The following is a 20,993-nucleotide window of genomic DNA, read 5'->3' on the forward strand; positions in this document are numbered from 1 at the left end:
ATATAGATAGATAAAGAGAGATATACAGATAGAGAGAGAGATAAAGAGATAGATAGATAGATATACATAGATAGATAGATAGATAAAAGAGAGAGAGAGATACAAATAAAGAGAGAGATAGATAAAAGAGAGAGAGATAATAGATGATATGATATACAGATGATGATGGATAGATACAGAGAGAGATACAGATAGATAAAGAGATAGAGATAGATAGATAGATAGATAGATAGATAGATAGATAGATAGATAGATAGATAGATAGATTAGATAAAAGAGAGAGAGAGAGAGATACAGAGAGAGAGAGAGAAGAGCGATAATAGATGATAGATATACAGATGATGATGGATAGAGAAGAGAGATACAGATAGATAAAGAGAGATAAAGATATAGAGATAGATAGATAGATAGATAGATAGATAGATAGATAGATAGATAGATAGATAGATAGATAGATAGATAGGATTCCCAAAGAGCCTTGGGGGAACCTATTATGATCGTTCCATTATTCCCTTTTTCTCTGACCCTCCTCCTTGTTGCGTCCTTTCATCCATGTTTTTGTTGTTGTCCTTGTTCTTTCTCCCTCCCTGCCTCCCTTTTGCACCCTTTATCTGCAGCGGCCAGATGAGAGCTGGGCATGTGGAAGTCGGCTGTTCTTTTGACACGCAAATGCAGCCCCCCCCCCCACCTCTGCCCATCAATCACCTCCCTGGAATTGGCTGCTCTCTCTCTCTCTCTCTCTCTCTCTCTCCAAGCGGGGGGGAGAATTCGTTCTTTCTTGTTGTTTTTTTTAAGCTTTCCCGGGTCCTTTTTTAATTAAAAATTCTGGCCTGCCCAGCCCTCCGCCCGCCCTCGCCTTGGCCCCCTGCCCAGCCGGACTGGAGATGGCACGGACCTTTCTCACTCCTCAACCCAGAGACGAAAATCAGAGATAAAATGAGGCAGGCGGGGGGGGGGGGGGGGGAGAGGAAAGCAACGTAAAATGCTCCGTGGTTTTTGACTGGACAGCCATGGGTCTCAAATGGTCTCTCTTCTTGGGCAGAGGGTCAGACTAGAAGGCCTCCAAGGTCTCTTCCAACTCTGTTATTCTATATTCTGAGCAGGGGGTCAGACTAGAAGACCTCCAAAATCCCGCCGAACTCCATTATTCTATATTTTGAGAAGGGGGTCAGACTAGAAGACCTCCAAGGTCCCTTCCAACTTCATTATGCTATATTCTGAGCAGGAGGTCAGAGTAGAAGACCTCCAAGGTCCCTTCTGACTCCATTATTCTATATTCTGAGCAGGGGGTCAGACTAGAAGACCTCCAAGGTCCCTTCTGACTCTCTTATTTTATATTCTGAGCAGGGGGTCAGACTAGAAGGCCTCCAAAATCCCTTCCAACTCCATTATCCTATATTCTGAGCAGGGGTTCGGACTAGAAGACCTCCAAGGTCCCTTCCAATATCATTCTGTATTCTGAGCAGGGGGGGTCAGACTAGAAGACCTCCCAGGTCCCTCCCAACTCCGTGACTCTGTTATTCTTTCCAGCCCGGAGATAAACCGCCCTTCCAAAAAATAAAACTACGGCTAAAGTCTAGGGCTTTTATGAATTCCTCCTGACCCTTCGGCTACCTCTTCCTGGAATTAAAATCAATTTTTTTGAAAAGGGCGGACAGGCGAGAGGAGGAAGAGGAAAAAAATGCCAGAAGGTTTGGCCTTGGGCCCTTCTCCAACACATGCTTCACGCCTCCCCTCCCTTCCCCGCCTTCCTCCTCTTCTCCTTCGCCGTTCCTCTTTTCCTGCTCCCCCGTTTTTGCCCTGCCACCCGCCCTGCCACCCATACCTGCAGGCTGCCTCGGGTGCAATACTCCGTCAGTACGCAGATATTCGGGGGATCAATGCAGGCTCCGATGAAACGAGTCAGGTGCTTATTCTGGACGTCCCTCATCTGGCGAGGAAGAAGAGGGAAGAGTGGGGAGGGGGGAGTCATTTGGTCTTGGTAGTGTAGACACATACACAAACACACATATTCACATAATTCTGCTCCTTCTTCTAGTTTTCAAACTCAGTTTTGCCCGGAGGAAAACTAGTTTTCAAACCCAGTTTTGCCCAGAGGAAACCTGGTTTTCAAATTACGTTTTGCCCTGAGGAAACCTAGTTTTCAAACCAAGTTTTGCCTGGAGGAAACCTAGTTTTCAAACTCAGTTTTGGCTGAAGGAAACGTAGTTTTCAAACCCAGTTTTGCCCGGAGGAAACCTAGTTTTCAAACTCAGTTTTGGCTGAAGGAAACCTAGTTTTCAAACTCAGTTTTGCCCAGAGGAAACCTGGTTTTCAAATTACGTTTTGCCGGGAGGAAACCTAGTTTTCAAACCCAGTTTTGCCCAGAGGAAACCTAGTTTTCAAACCCAGTTTTGGCCGAAGGAAACCTAGTTTTCAAACTCAGTTTTGGCCACAGGAAACCTAGTTTACAAACTCAGTTTTGCCCGGAGGGAACCTGGTTTTCAAACACAGTTTTGCCCGGAGGAAACCTAGTTTTCAAACTCAGTTTTGCCCAGAGGAAACCTAGTTTTCGAACCCAGTTTTGCCTGGAGGAAACCTGGTTTTCAAACCCAGTTTTGCCCAGAGGAAACCTAGTTTTCAAACTCAGTTTTTCCCGGAGGAAACCTGGTTTTCAAACCCAGTTTTTGCCGAAGGAAACCTGGTTTTCAAACCCAAGTCTGCACACCTCCTGGTGGAAATTCAGCCCCTCCCTTGATATTTAGCTTAAGCTGTGGCATGCTGGCTTGTTCATGGCATGAAAACATCGATGTTGGCTCCATAGGTATTTTCGTGACAGGGTTGTGGGAATTGGTGCGCACCTCCCAGGCACCTTTGCCACCCGATGCCGGGCTGAAGGGCCAGACACCTCCTTGCTCACGTCATCTGTGGGCCCCCGGGTCATCTCAAGCCAGCTGGGGTAAGACTCCGCTTCCCCTTCCGCCTGGCTGCTAATCCCCAGCCATTGTGTCTGCCCAGGTCTCATCCTGGCTTATCTCCTTCCTTGCGGACGACGGCTGAGCAATTCGGCTTCTCCGGCGAAGACTCCCCACGGCTCATTAAGGGGGGAGCAGATGGCTATCGGCCTCCTGCTTCCTCGCTAATGAGTCAGGCGCCCTGCTGCAAGGCGGGGGGGGGGGGGTACGGGTGCCAGGCCCCCTCCCATCCCCCGCCGGCTCTTTCCTTCCTGCTAAGGATCTGGTTGAGGCTGCCCAGCTGCCTCCTGTATGATCCATGGGGAGGAAAAGGGAGAGGGGAAAAGGAGGGAGGGAAGAAGGAAGGTGGGGAAGGAGGGAGGGAAAGTAGAAAGAAGAAAGAAAAAGAAGGAAAGAAAAAGAGAGGTACAGGAGATATAGCAATAGAGACAGGAAGGAAGGAAGGAAGGAAGGAAGGAAAAGGTAGATGATAGAAAGATAAATAGACAGAAAGAGAAAAGGAAGAAAGGAATAGATAGGATAGAAAGATAATTTGAGAAAGAGAGAGGGAAAGAGAGAGATGAAGAAAGGAAGGAACAGATGATAGATAGATAGATAGATAGATAGATAGATAGATAGATAGATAGATAGATGATAGATAGATAGATGATAGATAGATGATAGATGATTAAAGAATAAATAGATAGATAGATAGATAGATAGATAGATAGATAGATGATAGATAGATAGATAGATAGATAGATAGATAGATAGATAGATGATAGATAGGTAGATAGATAGATAAATGATAGATGATAGATAGATGATAGATAGATGATTGATAGATAAATAGATAGATAGAAAGATACATAGAGATAGATAGATAGATAGATAGATAGATAGATAGATAGATAGATAGATAGATAGATAGATGATAGATAGATAGATGATAGATAGATGATTAAAGAATAAATAGATAGATAGATGATAGATAGGTAGATAGATAGATAAATGATAGATGATAGATAGATGATAGATAGATGATTAAAGAATAAATAGATAGATAGATAGATTAGATAGATAGATAGATAGATAGATAGATGATAGATAGATAGATGATAGATAGATGATAGATGATAGATAGGTAGATAGGTAGATAAATGATAGATGATAGATAGATGATAGATAGATGATTAAAGAATAAATAGATAGATAGATTAGATAGATAGATAGATAGATAGATAGATAGATAGATGATAGATAGATAGATAGATAGATATATAGAGAGATTGCAGGTAGATTGAGAGAGCGAGAGAGACAGAAGGAAGAATAAAATATATAATTACGTGTTTCAGCTCAAATAAAACATCTCGTGTCAGGTCAATGCGCTTTTGATTCATGTGCTTCACGGCCACAAGGTTCCCCTGGAGGGGGGGGGAAAGAGAGGAGGGTGACCCACTGTTGGGGGGGGAGAAGAAGAGACCCCACCCCAAAGACACCCCCCCATGTAGGAGTAGCCCTCCCACCCAGGGCCTTCCCCATTTCCGACCACAATGATCCGAGAGAAATGCTTACTTTGTAATAAGCAGTCTTGGCATAAACCTGGAATTGTCCTTCGGTGGTCATCAAAGATCCGTAATTTGAACCTCTCTAAAGAAAAGAGGGGGGGGGAGCGGTGAAGACAAACCCCATTTTAAAGGAGAAACACACACCCCCAAAAAGCCCCCACAAATTATCCAGCTTTTGCTTCTTTCTGAGCTTCTGGGAAGAGATTTCAGCCTCTGGATTTGGGGGGGATTTTGATCTGTGGGACTTCGGCCATGAACCAAACCTGTTTTGCCACTGGCCTACCTCGAAGGGGTGGCGTATGTACCGCACCAAGGGACACGTGTGTGAAAAAAAGGCTTTCCAGACAGGCAGGGGGGGCCCAGCATGGAGTCAAAAACCCACATTTCGCTAACCGAAATCCACAAAGGAGAAGCCGTCCTATCTGGAGACCCGGCAAATTCGGCTACTCACCAGCGAAAGTGTGACTTTACTCCCCATGCTGCGTAGGTTTTTCTCCAGGTTGCTCGACTGCACGTCCTCCCAGCTGATGCGCCAAAATTCGGAAGCCAGCTCCTTTTCCAACTTCATTTTCCTGTCGCGGCGTGGGGAAACGCACCGAGGCAGAAGGTATGGTTGGCCCGTCCCTCAATGTCCTTCCCTTCTTTTGTTTTGCAAACAGGGGGTCCCGCCACACCAGTTCGGGCAGTGAAAAGCCACACGCAGCCTCGCAATTTCCCCCATCACTACCCAACCCGCCTCATAAAATCTCCCGGTAAAATTAGCAGCTCGGAATTGGCTTCGTTTTAAATGCATCACTCGGAACGGACTTTAATTTAAACGCCATTGCTCAGAATCGGCTTCATTTTAAAGGCATCAGTCAGACTTGGCTTTGCTTTAAATTGCATTGATCAGAATTGGCTTTGTTTTATATGCTTCGCTTGGAATTGACTTTGCTTTAAACGGCATTGATCGTAATTGGCTTCATTTTAAATGCTTCATTCGGGAATTGGCTTCATTTTAAATGCATCACTCAGAATTGGCTTTGCTTTAAATTGAATTGATCAGAATTGGCTTTGCTTTAAATTGCACTGATCAGAATTGGCTTTGATTTAAATTGCATCGCTCAGAATTGGCTTCATTTTAAATGCATCGCTCAGAATTAGCTTTGCATAAACAAACATTGGGGGAAACCAAGGAAGCCATGAATATCATCACTGCCTGAAAATCAAGTGGATCCCAGACCTGAAGCATAAAAATCGAATTTTCTGCTGGGCGGGATCCACTCCGCAAACTCACCGGTAGGCAAAGAAGGCAGTGACGATGATGCCGAAGAGAAGCAGCGTCATCACGAGTGACAGGATCTCCAGCAAGGAAAAAGAGGCTGGAAGAGAGAAGGAAAAAATAAAATAAAATTAAAAAACAGAGGAAGGAGATTCTGATGAAACTGGACCCAATTTGGTGGATCAAAATGTAAAACCCCTGGAAAGTAAACCCCGAATCTTCCAATCTTCAGTCGGGGTGGTTTAAATCCACCTGGATAACATCTGTATTTGATATATCTTGCTTTTCCCCCCCCCCACCCCTGGCCCCATGACAGATCAGCCCATGGTTCAAGTGGAAGGGAGTTCCACAGGCTAGCGACTCTCAACCCATTTCACACACAGTTTCTTTCCCCCAGCTGCACCTTTCTGGCAAAGCGGGTTGCTATTCTCAAAACCGCAAAAGGGCACGTCCCTCGGGATGGTATTGCCGGGCCAATGGATCTTCCTTCCAGGGATCATTTCAATCTTTTTGGTGGTCCCGTTGTAATTGGCCACGATCTGCAGACAGAGAGAGGGAGAAAAAACAGAAGGGAAAAGAGGAATTGTTATTGTTGTTGTTGTTGTTAGGGACTGGGTAACCTTAACTCAGTGTTTCTCAGCCTTGGCGATTTAAAGAGGGGTGGACTTCAACTCCCAGAATTCCCCAGACAGCCATTTGACTGGGGGATTCTGGGAGCTGAAGTCCATCCCCTTTAAGTATCCTGGCTGGGGGATTCTGGGAGCTGAGGTCCACCCCTCCCCTTTAAGCATCCTGGCTGGAGGATTCTGGGAGCTGAAGTCCATCCCCTTTAAGACTCCTGGCTGGGGGATTCTGGGAGCTGAAGTCCATCCCCTTTAAGCATCCTGGCTGGAGGATTCTGGGAGCTGAGGTCCATCCCCTTTAAGAATCCTGGCTGGGGGATTCTGGGAGCTGAAGTCCATCCCCTTTAAGTATCCTGGCTGGGGGATTCTGGGAGTCGGAGTCCATGTCTCTTAAAGGTGCCAAGGTTTAGAAACACTGCCTTAACCATACAGAGAGTTCATCTTTGGAACTCACTGCCACCAGGACAATTTAAAAGGGATCGAGACCTTTCTGGGGAGACAAAGGATCCAATTGGAGAGGCGATTCTTGTAACAGCCAAGCAAAGCCTCCATGTACAGAGGCAGGCCACCTTAGCATCCTGCAGGATGCTAAAGGCACCAATGGATTGGTCAATCTCCTTGAAAGATTCTCCTAGAATAGCGTAGGAATTTATTTGCATTGCTCCAAATTACCGTCGGGTCTCTGGAACTCCAAGCCAAGTTTTTTCCATTCGACTAACCTCAAACTCTCCGCTGGCCGGATCCAAATCCCAGAGGGAGTGATCCATTTCCCGGTCCCCATTTGGATCGATCCGCAGGGGCCCCGTGATTCCTGCAAAGCAGAAGAATTTAATAATAATAATAATAATAATAATAATAATAATAATAATAATATAACCGCAAGCCTTCAAATGTCAGAAACTTCCAGAAATGTGAGGGCCTTCGACCTCAAATAAACCTTCTAAACGTTATGTTTATAGTTCAAACCCTTTAAACCATTTTAACTTTGTGAGGTAAAATGCCGATCGATTTGAGAACTATCACGAGGCCAAAATGAGAATCGCCGCTCTAAGAGGGTCGCCCCATCAGCGGAGGGTCAGGCTGGATGACCTCCTGAGGTCCCTTCTGACAGATTCTGATTCCTTTCTCCCATTAGGTACCCCCAAATCACAGAGATATCTCGACCTCTAAATTATAGACTCAGGCAGAGGATTGGTGTCCCCCAAAGTGTTTCACCCCACCTGTCTTAAGGATGGAAACCCTGTTGTGACCCACCAGCGGCCAACGGAGCTGGCAGCAGATTCGGACAGTGAGGAGGGTTGGGGAGGAATCTGGGCCAGTCCTGGAGTCTGGGAAAGGCTCAGATGAGGGCTCTGTGTCAGAGGCAGAGAGGGTTTCAGGGCCGTCCGACAGTTATCAGCTGCCTTTGGAGTCGTACATCAGCGAGGCAGAAGAACAGCTGGAGCCTGTTCCCTGTGTGCGCATGCACAAAGTTGCCAGACACAAAGGGAAGAGCTAAAGAACAGGGGTCAACTTGGGAGTAAGGCCACAGGTGGATGATGAATGGCCCCTCCCAGAGGGAATAAAAGAGGAGCGACAGGGGGGTGGAGTTTGCAGGAGACCATTAGTTCGCTTAATTGGTTCGTGACTCTCCGAAACTCCTTGCCAATTTTTGCAGATATTGGCAGCTCTCCAAGCCAGATGAGGTCTGTGACCGTAAATCCTCCTTTGAAAGATTTTGCTGGACGTGAATGAGCAGAATTCACAGTCAATTAATACAATTTTGTCGGGACCAGGAGTTGGCTTCAGGCCTCTCGGGAAGCCTCGCTCAGAACAGGCCCATCTGAAGGGTCTCTACCACACACCCCCCAAATGTCCCCCTCCTCAGCAATACCCCACCCACCCACCTTTAAAAAAATACCCAGAGATACTGACCGTAGAAAGTCCGGTTACGCATCTGAAGCGTGACGGCTGTGCCGTTGGCGAGAGAGCCGCCCTGCGCCAACGTCTCGTTTACCGCGTGGGCGTAGAGCATTACGCCGTCGTGAAAAGCCCCCGCGATGAAATTTTCCTGGAAAATTGAGAGATCTCCAGGTGGGTAAAGCGGGGAAAAGGAGGAGGGGTCAGACCCACTGCATCGAGAGCCAGGTTGAGGAGGGGGGGGGACGGACAACGAGTCGGGCATGCGAGGGATTCGATTCCAAGATCCATTTACGAGGGCGCAAAAGGAACTTCGCGACGGCAATCCACGGTTTGCGCCGGTCAACCATTTGAAGTTTGTGTGCAAGGAAGTCACAATCCACCCCTTGCCCGCTTCCCTCTTCGCATTCCTCTCGAAAGGGAGGGATCGCTGGGTGGCATCCTTTCCCCCCGGGATGCGTGGCCGAGCCCAGGGGGAACAAGCCAGCATCGTTTCTTCCACCGATGGTGGTTAATCCACCTGGAGATTCCAAACAAGGTGAGGGAAACCAGGCTGGAAACTGAACCCCGGGCGCTGGGTTCCGAGTGCGAGGATTGCCACTTTTCAGCCCCAAATATTTTTAAAATGTGCTTTTACAGCAGGGGGCTGGACTAGAGGACCTCTGGGGCCCTCTTCCAAGTGTATTATTCTACGTTTTTGCGTCGCCTCCTCCTTACCAATCCGTCTTCCACGGTGAAGTTGAACTGCTCCTGGGACGTTCGCTTGATGTGCTGGAGAAATTGGCGGTATTCCGGATTTTGGGGTTCGGCGTAAGTGAGGAGCATGACAGCCTGTGGGGGGGGGGGTCAAAAAGGAGGCGGGACGAAATGACTTAACCCCCCAATATTGGAGGGAATTTATCTAGCATCCTTAAATCGAGCCCATCTTCCTGTTTCAAGACACTTCCGGAAGTGGACTACAAGTCCCATCCTCCCTTCCCAGCAAGCTGAGCCAGAGGGAGTTCCGAAACTCCTCCGGAGGCCCCCCCAAAAAAAACCTCTTTGGCACAACCCCCCGATTTTGAATTGATGTCATGCGGCGACTATTTTCAAAGCTTCCCCTCCTGTCCCTTCCTCATAACCGTTCCGTGGGCTCAGGTAGACTTCCCTGACCCAGGGAGGCTCGGCGGAGCCGTTTCTGCAGACATAATAATCCATAGAATGGTGGAAAGCGGGGAAATGAAGAGAGATCGTCCGATCCGAGCCCGGCGCCTGGATCAGGAAACCCCTGGCGGTGGTTAGTCCTCGGCTTATCACCATTCAGGTAGACTTCCCCCACCCAGGGAGGCTCTACCGAGCCGTTTTTTAGCAGACGAGATCCTCCGTGGAATGGTGAAAAGCAGGGGAATTAAGAGATCATCCGATCCAACCCCGCGCCCCTGGGTCAGAAACCCCTCGCGGTGGGTAGTCCTCGACTTATGAACTGTTCGTTTAGCGACCGAGAGGCAAAACAGGATGGTCGTTTCGAGATGTCCAAATTTAAACTACTCCCCCCCACTCCCCCCACCCCAAAATGACTTTTTAAAGTTTAAAAGAGCAACTTTTTAGCTTAACAGGGAGTTTATTAATAACGGCAAACGTTGCCGGCTTCGACATCCGGGGCAATTTATCTCACTTCCTTCCTTTCTTTCAAACAAGGGCCGGAGGAGAGAAACGCAGGCCAGGCTGGTGGTAGGCAAACCCCTTCTGGTTACTCCACAACCCCTCGTCCCCGGCCTAGGGGTGGGGGCGGGGGGGGGTGCTCCTCTCCAAAGCAAGAATCTGAATTCAAGACTCCTGGCTCAATGGCATCAAAGTTTTCTTGCAGGGATTTTGTGTTTGGAGAGGGGGGAGGGAGATCTAGAATCTTTAGAATAGAATTAAGCGGGAAGGGGGCCCTTGGAGGTCTTCTAGTCCACCCCACCCACCCACCCACCTCCAGTCAAGCTGGGGAAGTTAGAGCATTTCCAACAAGGAGCTGTCCAGTCTCTTCTTGAAAACTTTCAGAGAGAAGGAAGGAAGGAAGGAAGGAAGGAAGGAAGGGAGGGAGGGAGGGAAGAAAGGGAAAGGAAAGAGAGGGATGGAAGGAAGGAGGGAGGAAGAAGTGGGAGGGAGGAGGGGAGGGAAGGGAGGGAGGGTGGAAGGGTGGAAGGGGGAAAGGAAGGAAGGAAGGATAGTAGAATAATAGAATAATAGCATTGGAAAGGGACCTTGGAGGTCTTCTAGTCCAGCCCCCTACCCAAGCAGGAGAAGTTAGACCATTTCAGACAAGTAGCTATCCAGTCTCTTCTTGAAAACTTTCAATCATGAGAGGAGAAAGAAGGCAGGAAGGAGGTGGGAGGGAGGGAGGAAAAGGAAGGAAGGAAGGAAGGAAGGAAGGAAGAGAACCTATTGAATTTCAGACAAAAAAAAACAGTAGGGAAGCCAGACTCAGTTAACAACCAAAAATTCAGATCTCCATTTGCGGTCGTAAGTCGAGGACTACCTGGACCATGGACAGCGAAAGCTGATTGAGCAACACCCCTTGAATCTAAGGCCAAATTTTGCCCGTTCCAAACTCAAAACCCCTGGCATCAACATTACGCCTGGTAACTACTCAGCCCACCTCCCAGCACCTTTGGACAGGCGGTCCTGACCCCGGGTGGGCCAAGGAAGCTCGGTTGGCCCTCCCTCACCTGGTAAGCCTCGCGCGCGGCGCCGTCGTTCCCATCGCCGCGTTGCCAAGGACGTGTCCGGTCGGGAAAGCGGGAGCTGCGGAGGCTGGTGCCGAAGAGATCGATGTAGAAGAAGGCGTATTCGCCGGCGGTCAGCCCTTCGCGGTGCGCCTGGAGCATCAGTGCGCGGAAGATGTCGGGCGCGCAGCAGACGTAGACAACTGAGGAGGAAGCAGGGCAACGACTCAGGGCTGGGAGAGCCAAGGGGCGGGAAGGACTCTGGGAGGGGGGCGTAGGATGCTTTCCCATCCCATTGGTGTCAGAGGTCAGACAACAAACCCCATCATCCCCGGCCCTTCCGGTACGTGATTAGAGAGTTGGGGAGTATGGACCCGATCCGGTTTCGGGACTCTGTGCCCAGGTCAACATCCCTGGGGTCTGCTCTCTCGGCCGTTAAAACAAGGATGGACGGATGGATGGATTAGATAGATAGATAGATAGATAGATAGATAGATAGATAGATAGATAGATAGATAGATAGATAGATAGATAGAAATCATTAGAGATATATGGATGGATGGATTTTATATAGATAGATATATAATACAAATAATATAATACGTATTATATTATAGATATGTTCGGTGTATTCCTGCTTAAGTGAGATACATGATTATTTGGCAGAAGGTCAAACCAGGATCATGTGACCCTGGGGAGCTGTGCCCGTCATAAGAATGAGTCAGTTGCCTGGCCTCTTTTTCCACTTCCTTTGTCCTTCTTTTTCTTTTCCTTTCTCCTTCCCTTCCCTTCTTTCCTCTTTTTTCATTCCCTTCTCTTTTCTCCTTCCTCCTTTCCCCTTCCTCCTTTTTCCTTTCCTTTCTCTTTCCTTTCCCTTCCCTCCTTTCCTCTGTTTCATTCGCTTCTCTTTCCTCTTTTCTGTTTTCTCCTTTTTTCTTTCCTTTCTCCTTCCCTTCTGTTCTTTCCTCATTTTTCCTTCCCTTCCCTTATTTCTTTTCTCCTTCCTCTTTTCTCTTTTCCCTTTCCTCTTTTCTCCTTCCTCCTTTCCTTTCCCTTTCCTTTCCTTTCCCTTCCCTTCTTTCCTCTCTTTCATTCGTTTCTCTTTCCTCTTTTCTGTTTTCTCCTTTTTTCTTTTCTCCTTTCTCTTTTCTCCTTTTTTATTTCCTTTCTCCTTCCCTTCTGTTCTTTCCTCATTTTTCCTTCCCTTCTCTTATTTCCTTTCTCTTTTCTCCTTCCTCCTTTCCCCTTCTTTTTCCTTTCTTTTCTCCTTCCCTTCCCTTCTTTTCTCTTTTTCATTCCCATCTCTTGTGTCCTTTCTCTTCTTTTCTCTTTCCCCTTTTCCCCTTTCCCTCTTTCTCTTTTCTCTTTCCTTCTTTCTCCTTTTTTCTCTTTTCTTATTCTCCCTGGCCTTGTCAGCGTTGACAAATACCTCTGGATGACTCTTTGCAAGGGAAGCAGCCGCCAATGCCTCCCCCGTCAGGAGGGCCGGCCGGCTGAGCTGCCAGGCACGATAAAAACCTAGCAACCTGCCCTCCTCACCCGGGCAGAGCCCGACCCCCCGCTTGGCAAAACCCTGGGCGGCAAGGAGAAAAAAATTCATCTGGGGCGGGAGAGGAAAAAAACGGTGCCAAAAAGGACAATCGAACGAGCTCCGTTTTGCTCCCGCGAGCAAAGTTACCGCTACGAGTCAAAAAACAAACGAACCTCACCCCGAAATAAAATTAAATTCACTTTTTTTCCCCTGGCAAAGGAGACCCTCGCCTTTCCCCAGAGGGGTCGCTTTCGCCCTGGGGACTCGGGAAGAAAGAAACCGCCATTCAGGGTTTGTCCACGGCGTAATCCTGGTTTACGCCAGCGGGGAAAAAGTAGCGTAGCTTTTTAATCTTACGAAAATAACCACGATTGGGGAGCGGGAACCCCTTTGACCTCTCCGAAGCTAACTGGAGTTTGATGAATGAAACGGACCCCCCAAGAAGGCTCGAGGCTTCTTTGGACCATGTCCAATTTCCCTCTGGAACTCCCTGCCACAAGAAGATCCCCTAGGAATCAGGATCTCCACTCCCTGTCCCGAATCCAGAACCTCGCTCGTAGCGGAAACAGCAGGAAAAGCAACCACACACACCGAATGCATCTGGAGTTGGCACCCCAGACGTAACCAACTAACCATGATTGGGAACCATGTTGGTTTGATGCGTCCTTGCAAGCCCGGGACTGCTCCCAACCCCTGCTGGCATTGCCCCCATTCCCCAAAAGGTACCAGGCACCTCTTTATACCCATTGCACACCTGGCAAAGGAGGGCCGGACTCTCGCTCTGGTTCCCCCGTTGCCGTCCCTCGCTGGGCCGCGGGCCGAGAAACATCCTGTTATTTTCCTGCCAAGCGTCCTTCCCGCCACCGGCGAGCAAGGTCAAGGGACGCGCTTTGTCCCCCGGGTGGGGTCCCAGCATACGCCAGCAGCCCCCTGCCCGAGCCAGCTTTTTCCTGTTTGGCTGACTTGCGAGAGAGGAGGAAAGCAATTCTCAGCCCTTCTCTGAAGTTGGGTTGGGGGCTCGGCTATTTCCAAGCAGGGCTGCCCATTCCGAGCCTTGGCACGCTACCGTCTTTTGAGGGGAGGGAGGGAGGGAGGGAGAGATGATAGATAGATAGATAGATAGATAGATAGATAGATAGATAGATAGATAGATAGATAGACAGACAGACAGATAGACGAGAGAGAAAGACAGAGAGAGACAGATGATGAATAGATGGATAGATGGATGGGTAGGTAGGTGGATGGATGGATGGATGGATGGATGGATGGATAGATAGATAGATAGATAGATAGATAGATAGATAGATAGATAGATAGACAGACAGACAGACAGACAGACAGACAGATGTGAGAGAAAGACAGAGAGAGAGAGACAGATGATGGATGGATGGATGGATGGATGGAGATAGATAGATAGATGGATGGATGGATGGATGGATGGATGGATAGATAGACAGACAGACGAGAGAGAAAGACAGAGAGAGACAGATGATGGATAGATAGATGGATAGATGGATGGTTAGGTAGGTAGGTGGATGGATGGGTGGGTGGGTGGGTGGGTAGGTAGGTAGGTAGGTAGGTAGGTAGGTAGGTAGGTAGGTAGATAGATAGATAGATAGATAGATAGATAGATAGATAGATAGATAGATAGATAGATAGATAGATAGATAGATGTGAGAGAAAGACAGAGTGAGAGACAGATGATGGATGGATGGATGGATGGATGGATGGATGGATGGAGATAGATAGATAGACAGACAGACAGACAGACAGATGGATAAGAGAGAAAGACAGAGGAACAGATGATTGATGGATAGGTGAGAGATGAGAGATAGATGAGAAAGACACACAGAGAGAGATGAGAGAGAGAGAGAGAGAGAGAGAGAGAGAGAGAGAAGATAGATTGGTAGATCGACAGAGAAAGGATAGATGATAGATAGATAGATAGATAGATAGATAGATAGATAGATAGATAGATAGATGATAGATAGATAGATAGATAGATAGATAAGATAGATAGATAGATAGATAGATAGATAGATAGATAGATAGATAGATAGATAGATAGATAGATAGATAGATAGACAGATGAGAGAGAGATGATTAATAGATGATAGATGATGGATACATAGATAGATGAGAGAGAGAAATATGATACACCAATGATGGATGGATGGATAGATGATAGATAGATATTTTTGCACCATTCCTGCCACACTCCCCATTTCCCAAAAACCTCCATATTTGGGGAGAAATCTTAAGCCTTCTTCAAAGCGGCTTGCTCCCCCCTCCCCCCCCCCGATCTTCCCTGCATCCCAATTCCCCCAAATCTCAACCTCTTTGTTGTAACCAACACTGGATGCGGTTATTCCAGGTGTGGCCTTACTAAGGCTTTACACAGCGGTGCTAATGCTTCACGTAATTTCGATTCTACGGCTCTGTTTGTGCAACCAAGAATTGTATTAGCTTTTGGGGCCGCTGCCACACACTTCTGGATGGTCTTTAAGGACTCCAAGGCCCCCCTCAAAGTTACTACTTTGGAGCCAGGATTCACCTAATCTGTGCTTGCACCTTTGGCTCCTCCCACCCAGGTGTAAAATCCTTGCTTTTTCTCCCTATTAAACTTCATTTTGTTGGGAGTTACGATTATAGTTATATTATTATGTTGTTCTCCATCCTTGGAAATCAGGAAACGGAGGCCGGGGGAATAACTCGGTCAGGAAACCGAGGTGAGAAGTCTTCAGCCAGGACTTCTCGCCCTCGGCTAGAACAGGGGTGGGACAGATGACCTCAAAGGACCCCCTCCCTTCCTAAGAGCCCACTAGCAAACAATCCGTTATCGGGGCAGCTTTTAAAAAATCAGCAGGAAACAGCCGAGCGGCGAAGGGCAGGGAGGAGACCTTTGGCTAGGCAGGCACGCACACAAACACAAACACAATTCACACACACACACACACACACACACACAATTGTGCAATAGTGCAAGGAAGGCAGAAGTCTTCAAATTTGGGAGTCTCGGCTCAGATAACCGGTGCAAAAGTCCAAGGATGTAACGCACAGACACACAGACACACGCAAACACACACAGACACACACAGAGCCCAGATCCAGCTGCAAAATCCAATCTGGTTTCTTTTTAAAGTAGATTTTTCTGTCCCCACCCCCACCCCAAAAAAGAAGAGAGAAATATCTTTCTTTTTCAAGCTCTCAGCTGGGACATCCCAAGGTCCCCGCGGAGTCTTCGGATCGACCCCGTGCAGAGGGAGAGAGGCCGCAGATGAGCCTCGGGTTCCAATTCTGTCAAGGGCTGGCCGGGCTAATAAATTGATTTATCTTTATTTCCTCAATTCCCGCGCCAGGAGGATCAACCGGCCAGCTGTTCGGGGCTGCGAGGGAGGATATCGGAATTGCAAAATACATATATATATTTTGCAAGGGGAAAAAAAAAATAAGTAAAAAATTCAGCGTAACGGCGGAGCTCTGGGTATTAATTCTCAGATTTATGGGATTTTGAGGAAGGGGGGGGGACTTGGGGCTGCCTGGGGGAACATTCCTGAAAATAGAGGCCAGATCCTAAAATACTAACTTTGCAAATGACAACAAAACTCACACCAGGCGAAAGAGGGGAAGTTTGAGCAGGAGAGGGGATGCATGAAAATTTAGCCAGCCTGCGTGGTTTTACAGCGCAATCCTCCCCCATATGGCTAGTCCTCGACTTACGACCACCAATGGGCACCAGATATTTTCGTTGCGAGGCGAGGCGGTTGCTAAGCGAGCCGCGCAGAATTTGCGGTGCTGAGCAAGGAGATCATTAAGTGAGTCGCGCAGAATTTGCATTGCTAAGCGAGGAGGTTGTTAAGCGAGTCATGCAGAATTTGCATTGCTAAGCGAGGTTGTTAAGTGAGTCACGCAGAATTTGCATTGCTAAGCGATGAGGTTGTTAAGTGAGTCACGCAGAATTTGCATTGCTAAGTGATGAGGTTGTTAAGTGAGTCACGCAGAATTTGCATTGCTAAGCGATGAGGTTGTTAAGCGAGTCACGCAGAATTTGCATTGCTAAGCGAGGTTGTTGTTAAGCGAGTCACACAGAATTTGCTAAGCGAGGAGGTTGTTAAGTGAGACGTGCAGAATTTACATCGCTAAGCAAGGAGGTTGTTAAGCGAGTTGTGCAGAATTTGCATTGCTAAGCGATGAGGTTGTTAAGCGAGTCGTGCAGAATTTGCATTGCTAAGCGATGAGGTTGTTGTTAAGCGGGCCGCACAGAATTTCTGGTACTGAGCAAGGAGATCGTTAAGCAAGTCACACTTCAGAATTTCCGTTGCTAAGCGAGGAGGCTGTTAAGCGAATCCCGCCTGACCCCGTCACGACCGTTTCGCCACGGCCGTGATCTGCAAATCACAGCCGTCCCTCCAAGAAGCCGATGGCTTGTGACGGGAATTGACTTTCTCGCCATCGACTCCGCGGGGAAGAGAAGCTTTCTGCCCATGCCCAGAGGCACTCTTTCAACTCTCCCCAAGCGTGGAAAACGGGTTCAACGTGGGCTCATGAAAGACCCCGGAGTCAACCGCTTCGAGACCCCCCTCCCAACAGGCCGAACGTCCACAGAACCAGGAGTGCCTTCTCTCTAGCCTTGAGGAAGAGTGCCTCTGAGAACGCGCCGAGTGCTTTCCCTCAAAGCACTCCGAGAGGAAAGGTCCCCCATTCTTCCTCCTCCTCCATCCCAGAGGTTGCGGACGGGAGGATGCCCCCCACTTGGCGGAGAACTTACTCCGAGCTTTCTGCTTGATATCCCGGATCAGGTCGGTGTAGTTCGGCGACATGAAAGGCACGACCTCAATCGTCATGTTGTTCACCGAGGGCAGCTGGACGTAGAGACCCTCGACGGCAAAGAAACAGGGCCGCTCGCCCGTATTGTTATCCCAGTACAGCAACATCGCCTGGCTGCTCCAGTTGAAATGCCGGCTCAGGCTGACCCCGAACTCGCCCAGCTTGTTGTGGCTGGCTCCCGTGCGGGTCACCAAGGCGTACTCGTCCGCTTTCAGGCTGAAGCCCACGGCCTCGGCCGCCGCCGTCACCAGGGGCAGGCCCCAGTGCCGGGTGTAGCGGGCCACGGGGGCCGCGGTGTAGACGCAGCCGGGCCCCACGAAGGCCTGGGGGTCGTAGGCCATCTTTAAGTCGACAGCAGCCAAAGGCGCCATGAAGTCCGAGCAGACACCTTCGCTCGCCTCGCTGCTACCGAAAACCAGCTGCACCGTGTAACCCGGCAGGAGATCCGGCTGGGCGTTGAGCTTCTGGATGGCCAGCTCGATGGCCGGGCCGACCCGCGGCCAGGCCCAGGGATAGGTGGTGTTGTAGCGCGGCAGGACGACGGCGAGGGTGAGGTTGGCGCCGTCTGCCCCATCCCGCTGAGACAGGACGGACAGCAGTGCCCACGCCAGCATCGCCAGCTCCATGGGACACCGCGGTGCCAAAAGTACCCCACCTTTCTCTGACTCTAGAGACCCCCCTCCTTGCTCCAAAGACCCCGTCTCTTAATTCCTCTCCCCTTCCCCGAATTCCTTCCTAGGCACCCTCAGCCGAGCGCTGGCATGCAGCTAGCATGGCACCACTTCCAGAGCTCGCTGCCCAAAGTTGCCCGCTCCTCTGCCTTGGGAGGACAGGAGCTCCCCACCACCACCGCTACTCACTCCCCCTTCTTGGCACAGGCAGGGTTATCCCCCCACCTCCCAAGTTGCTTTCTCCAGCTGCCTAGGTCTCTGGTGGACACGCCTGCCGTCCCTTGGGCTTCCCAGCTCAGCAAGTTGTGCGGCGCCCACCTCTCCTTCCTTCCCGGAGCGGAGACGGGGCAGGAATGAGTGAAACCTAGAGATTGCTGGACTGTGTTTTTTTTTCCTCCCCTGCTTGACGGAGCAAAGGGTTTTTGCAAGCACCAGGCAGCAGCTTAACTCCTTCCTGCCTCGGCAGCCCCTCCTCCTCCTCCTCCTCCTTCCCACCCTGGCAGGGGGAAAAAAGGGGGGGTAATTTGACAGGCAAGGCTTATCCTCAGGTAAACATCTTCCTGCCCCCCTTCAAAAATAACACAACCCCTAGATTAAGCCCAATTTCTTTCCTCTGTAATCTTGGGCATGGATTTAAATAAATGCATTTTGCTGCTCTCGGGCGCTTTGGGGGGGGGGGGGAGAGTCAGGGCACAGTGCCAGCCGAAAGGTTTCCCAGGTACCCAGAGGGTTCCAAGTTTTTTTTGGGGGGGGGGAGGGCAATGTCAGTTCCTTCCTGGCCCCCCTCCTCCCCGACCAATTCATTTTATTTGCAAGCAACTTGGCTCTTTTGAAAAAAAAAAGCAATGTTAAGGTGACGGAGGCAATGGGTTTATTCGTTCAGCCACAGCCCCCCTCCCACTTTTCCAAAGCTATCTTTTGCGAACGATAGATGGATAGATGTGAGAGAGAGAGAGAGAGAGAGGGAAAGAGAGAGAGAGGGAGGGAGATGAAAGATGATAGTTAGACAGACACAGATAGATAAATAGACAGACAGACAGACACATAGATAGATAGATAGATAGATAGATAGATAGAGAGAGAGATAGATAGAGAGAGAGAGAGAGAGAGAGAGAGAGAGAGATAGGCAGATAGGCAGACAGACAGACAGATAGATAGGCAGAGATAGATAGATAGATATAGATACACAGATAGAGATAGATAGATAGATAGATAGATAGATAGATAGATAGATAGATAGGCAGATAGGCAGACAGACAGACAGACAGAGGCAGAGATAGATAGATAGATAGATATAGATACACAGATAGAGATAGATAGATAGATAGATAGATAGATAGATAGATAGATAGATAGATAGATAGATAGATAGATAGAGATAGGCAGGCAGGCAGTCAGACAGAGAGATAGATAAATAGATAGATAGATAAATAGATAAATAGATTGATTGATAGAGATAGATAGATAGATAGATAGATAGATAGATAGATAGATAGATAGATAGATAGGAGATAGATAGATAAATAGACAGACAGACAGACATGATACATAGATAGATATACAGATAGGTAGGTAGATAGGTAGATAGACAGACATATAGACAGAGATAGATAGATAGATAGATAGATAGATAGATAGATAGATAGATAGATAGATAGATATAGATAGAAACAGACAAACAGACAGACAGACAGACAGAATAGGGAGACAGAATAGGGAGACAGAGAGAAAAGTATCCCAAGACTTTCATATATTCTAAAATTTTAAAACAGCATTTTATTCCAGAATGTTCTTCCTCCACAGAGATGGACGGATGACAATTCCCCCGTTTCCGGAGAGTTTCTGGAGTGTTGAAACTGCTTCCCCTTCCCCAAGCAGAGGGGTAGACTAGATGCCCTTTGAAGGTCTCCTTCCCACTTTATACAATTCTACAAAGCATTTTTTTTTGTTTATTTGTTTGTTGGGTTTCCAAATTCTCTTATTAAAAAAGCCGCAGGCAGGAAATTGATTTTTTTGTCTTCCTCTGCAATCAGCCTGGAAACGAACTCAATAAAATCCTCAGCCAGCAGGTAAATTAAATGGGTTTCCTTTTTTAAAAAAAGAGTTTGTACCTATTGGAGATTATGGTTGATCATTAATCCAGCATCCTGCTGGTATTTATGTATGTATGTATGTATGTATGTATGTATGTATGTATGTATGTATGTATGTGATCCTATCAGATGCATCCTGTTTAAACCTCCGTTTCATAACCTTGACGCCTTGAAGATGTGTTGGATTTCAACTCTCGGAATTCCCTAGCCAGAAATTTGGGAGTTGAAGTGACCATCCAGGCTGACTAGGGAATTCTGGGAACTGGAGTCCCCAAGACTGAAAAACACCGATTTTATGCTACAATAAGCCATCCGCCTTTTTTGGATACGAGATGAGAGGTAAATAAATTGAATAAATAAATAAGTGGGCAGCTGATAGATAGATAAAACAGATTAGAAGATGGATGAATAAAATGGATGGATAGATAATTAGGATAGGCAGATTAGAAGAAAATTAGGTAGATTGATTGTAGAGATAGATACACAGATAGATGATAGATAGAAAGAGAAGATGGGTCAGTAGATAAAGAGATGGATAGGAATAGATGGATAGATGATAGAAATATAGATAGGAATATAGAAATATGGACAGATGGGTAGAGAGATAGATAAATAGATAGATAGATAGATAGATAGATAGATAGATAGATAGATAGATAGATAGATAGATGCATAGATAGAAATATAGAAGGGGAGAAAATGATGGATGGATGGATGGATGGATGGATAGATAGATGATAGATAGATAGATGCATATATAGATGATAGATAGGTAGGTAGGTAGATAGATAGATAGAAAGAGAAGATGGGTCAGTAGATAAAGAGATGGATAGGAATAGATGCATAGATGATAGAAATATAGATAGGAATATAGAAATATGGATAGATGGGTAGACA

General features: G+C 47.7%; 1 protein-coding gene across 2 annotated transcripts in view; it reads right to left on the reverse strand.

The window, feature by feature from the left end:
- The window catches only part of NPR1 (natriuretic peptide receptor 1), a 37,396-nt gene that overhangs the window by 8,216 nt on the left and 8,187 nt on the right, over positions 1-20,993 (reverse strand). The window contains exons 1-11 of one of the 2 annotated variants that reach the window (XM_032234001.1): positions 17,274-18,391; positions 10,978-11,177; positions 9,002-9,115; positions 8,300-8,435; positions 7,105-7,196; positions 6,166-6,301; positions 5,778-5,862; positions 4,953-5,073; positions 4,509-4,583; positions 4,280-4,357; positions 1,826-1,930 (exon numbers count right to left, since the gene is read on the reverse strand). In XM_032234001.1, coding sequence (XP_032089892.1) covers positions 1,826-1,930; positions 4,280-4,357; positions 4,509-4,583; positions 4,953-5,073; positions 5,778-5,862; positions 6,166-6,301; positions 7,105-7,196; positions 8,300-8,435; positions 9,002-9,115; positions 10,978-11,177; positions 17,274-17,958 — 1,827 coding nt within the window. In that variant the 5' untranslated portion in view covers positions 17,959-18,391. Of the gene's footprint in view, positions 1-1,825; positions 1,931-4,279; positions 4,358-4,508; positions 4,584-4,952; positions 5,074-5,777; positions 5,863-6,165; positions 6,302-7,104; positions 7,197-8,299; positions 8,436-9,001; positions 9,116-10,977; positions 11,178-17,273; positions 18,392-20,993 lie in introns of those variants that run through there. The other variant, XM_032234002.1, reaches the window with a different exon arrangement.

Source organism: Thamnophis elegans, chromosome 17 (genome assembly GCF_009769535.1).
Source record: "Thamnophis elegans isolate rThaEle1 chromosome 17, rThaEle1.pri, whole genome shotgun sequence".
NCBI lineage: Eukaryota > Metazoa > Chordata > Lepidosauria > Squamata > Colubridae > Thamnophis > Thamnophis elegans.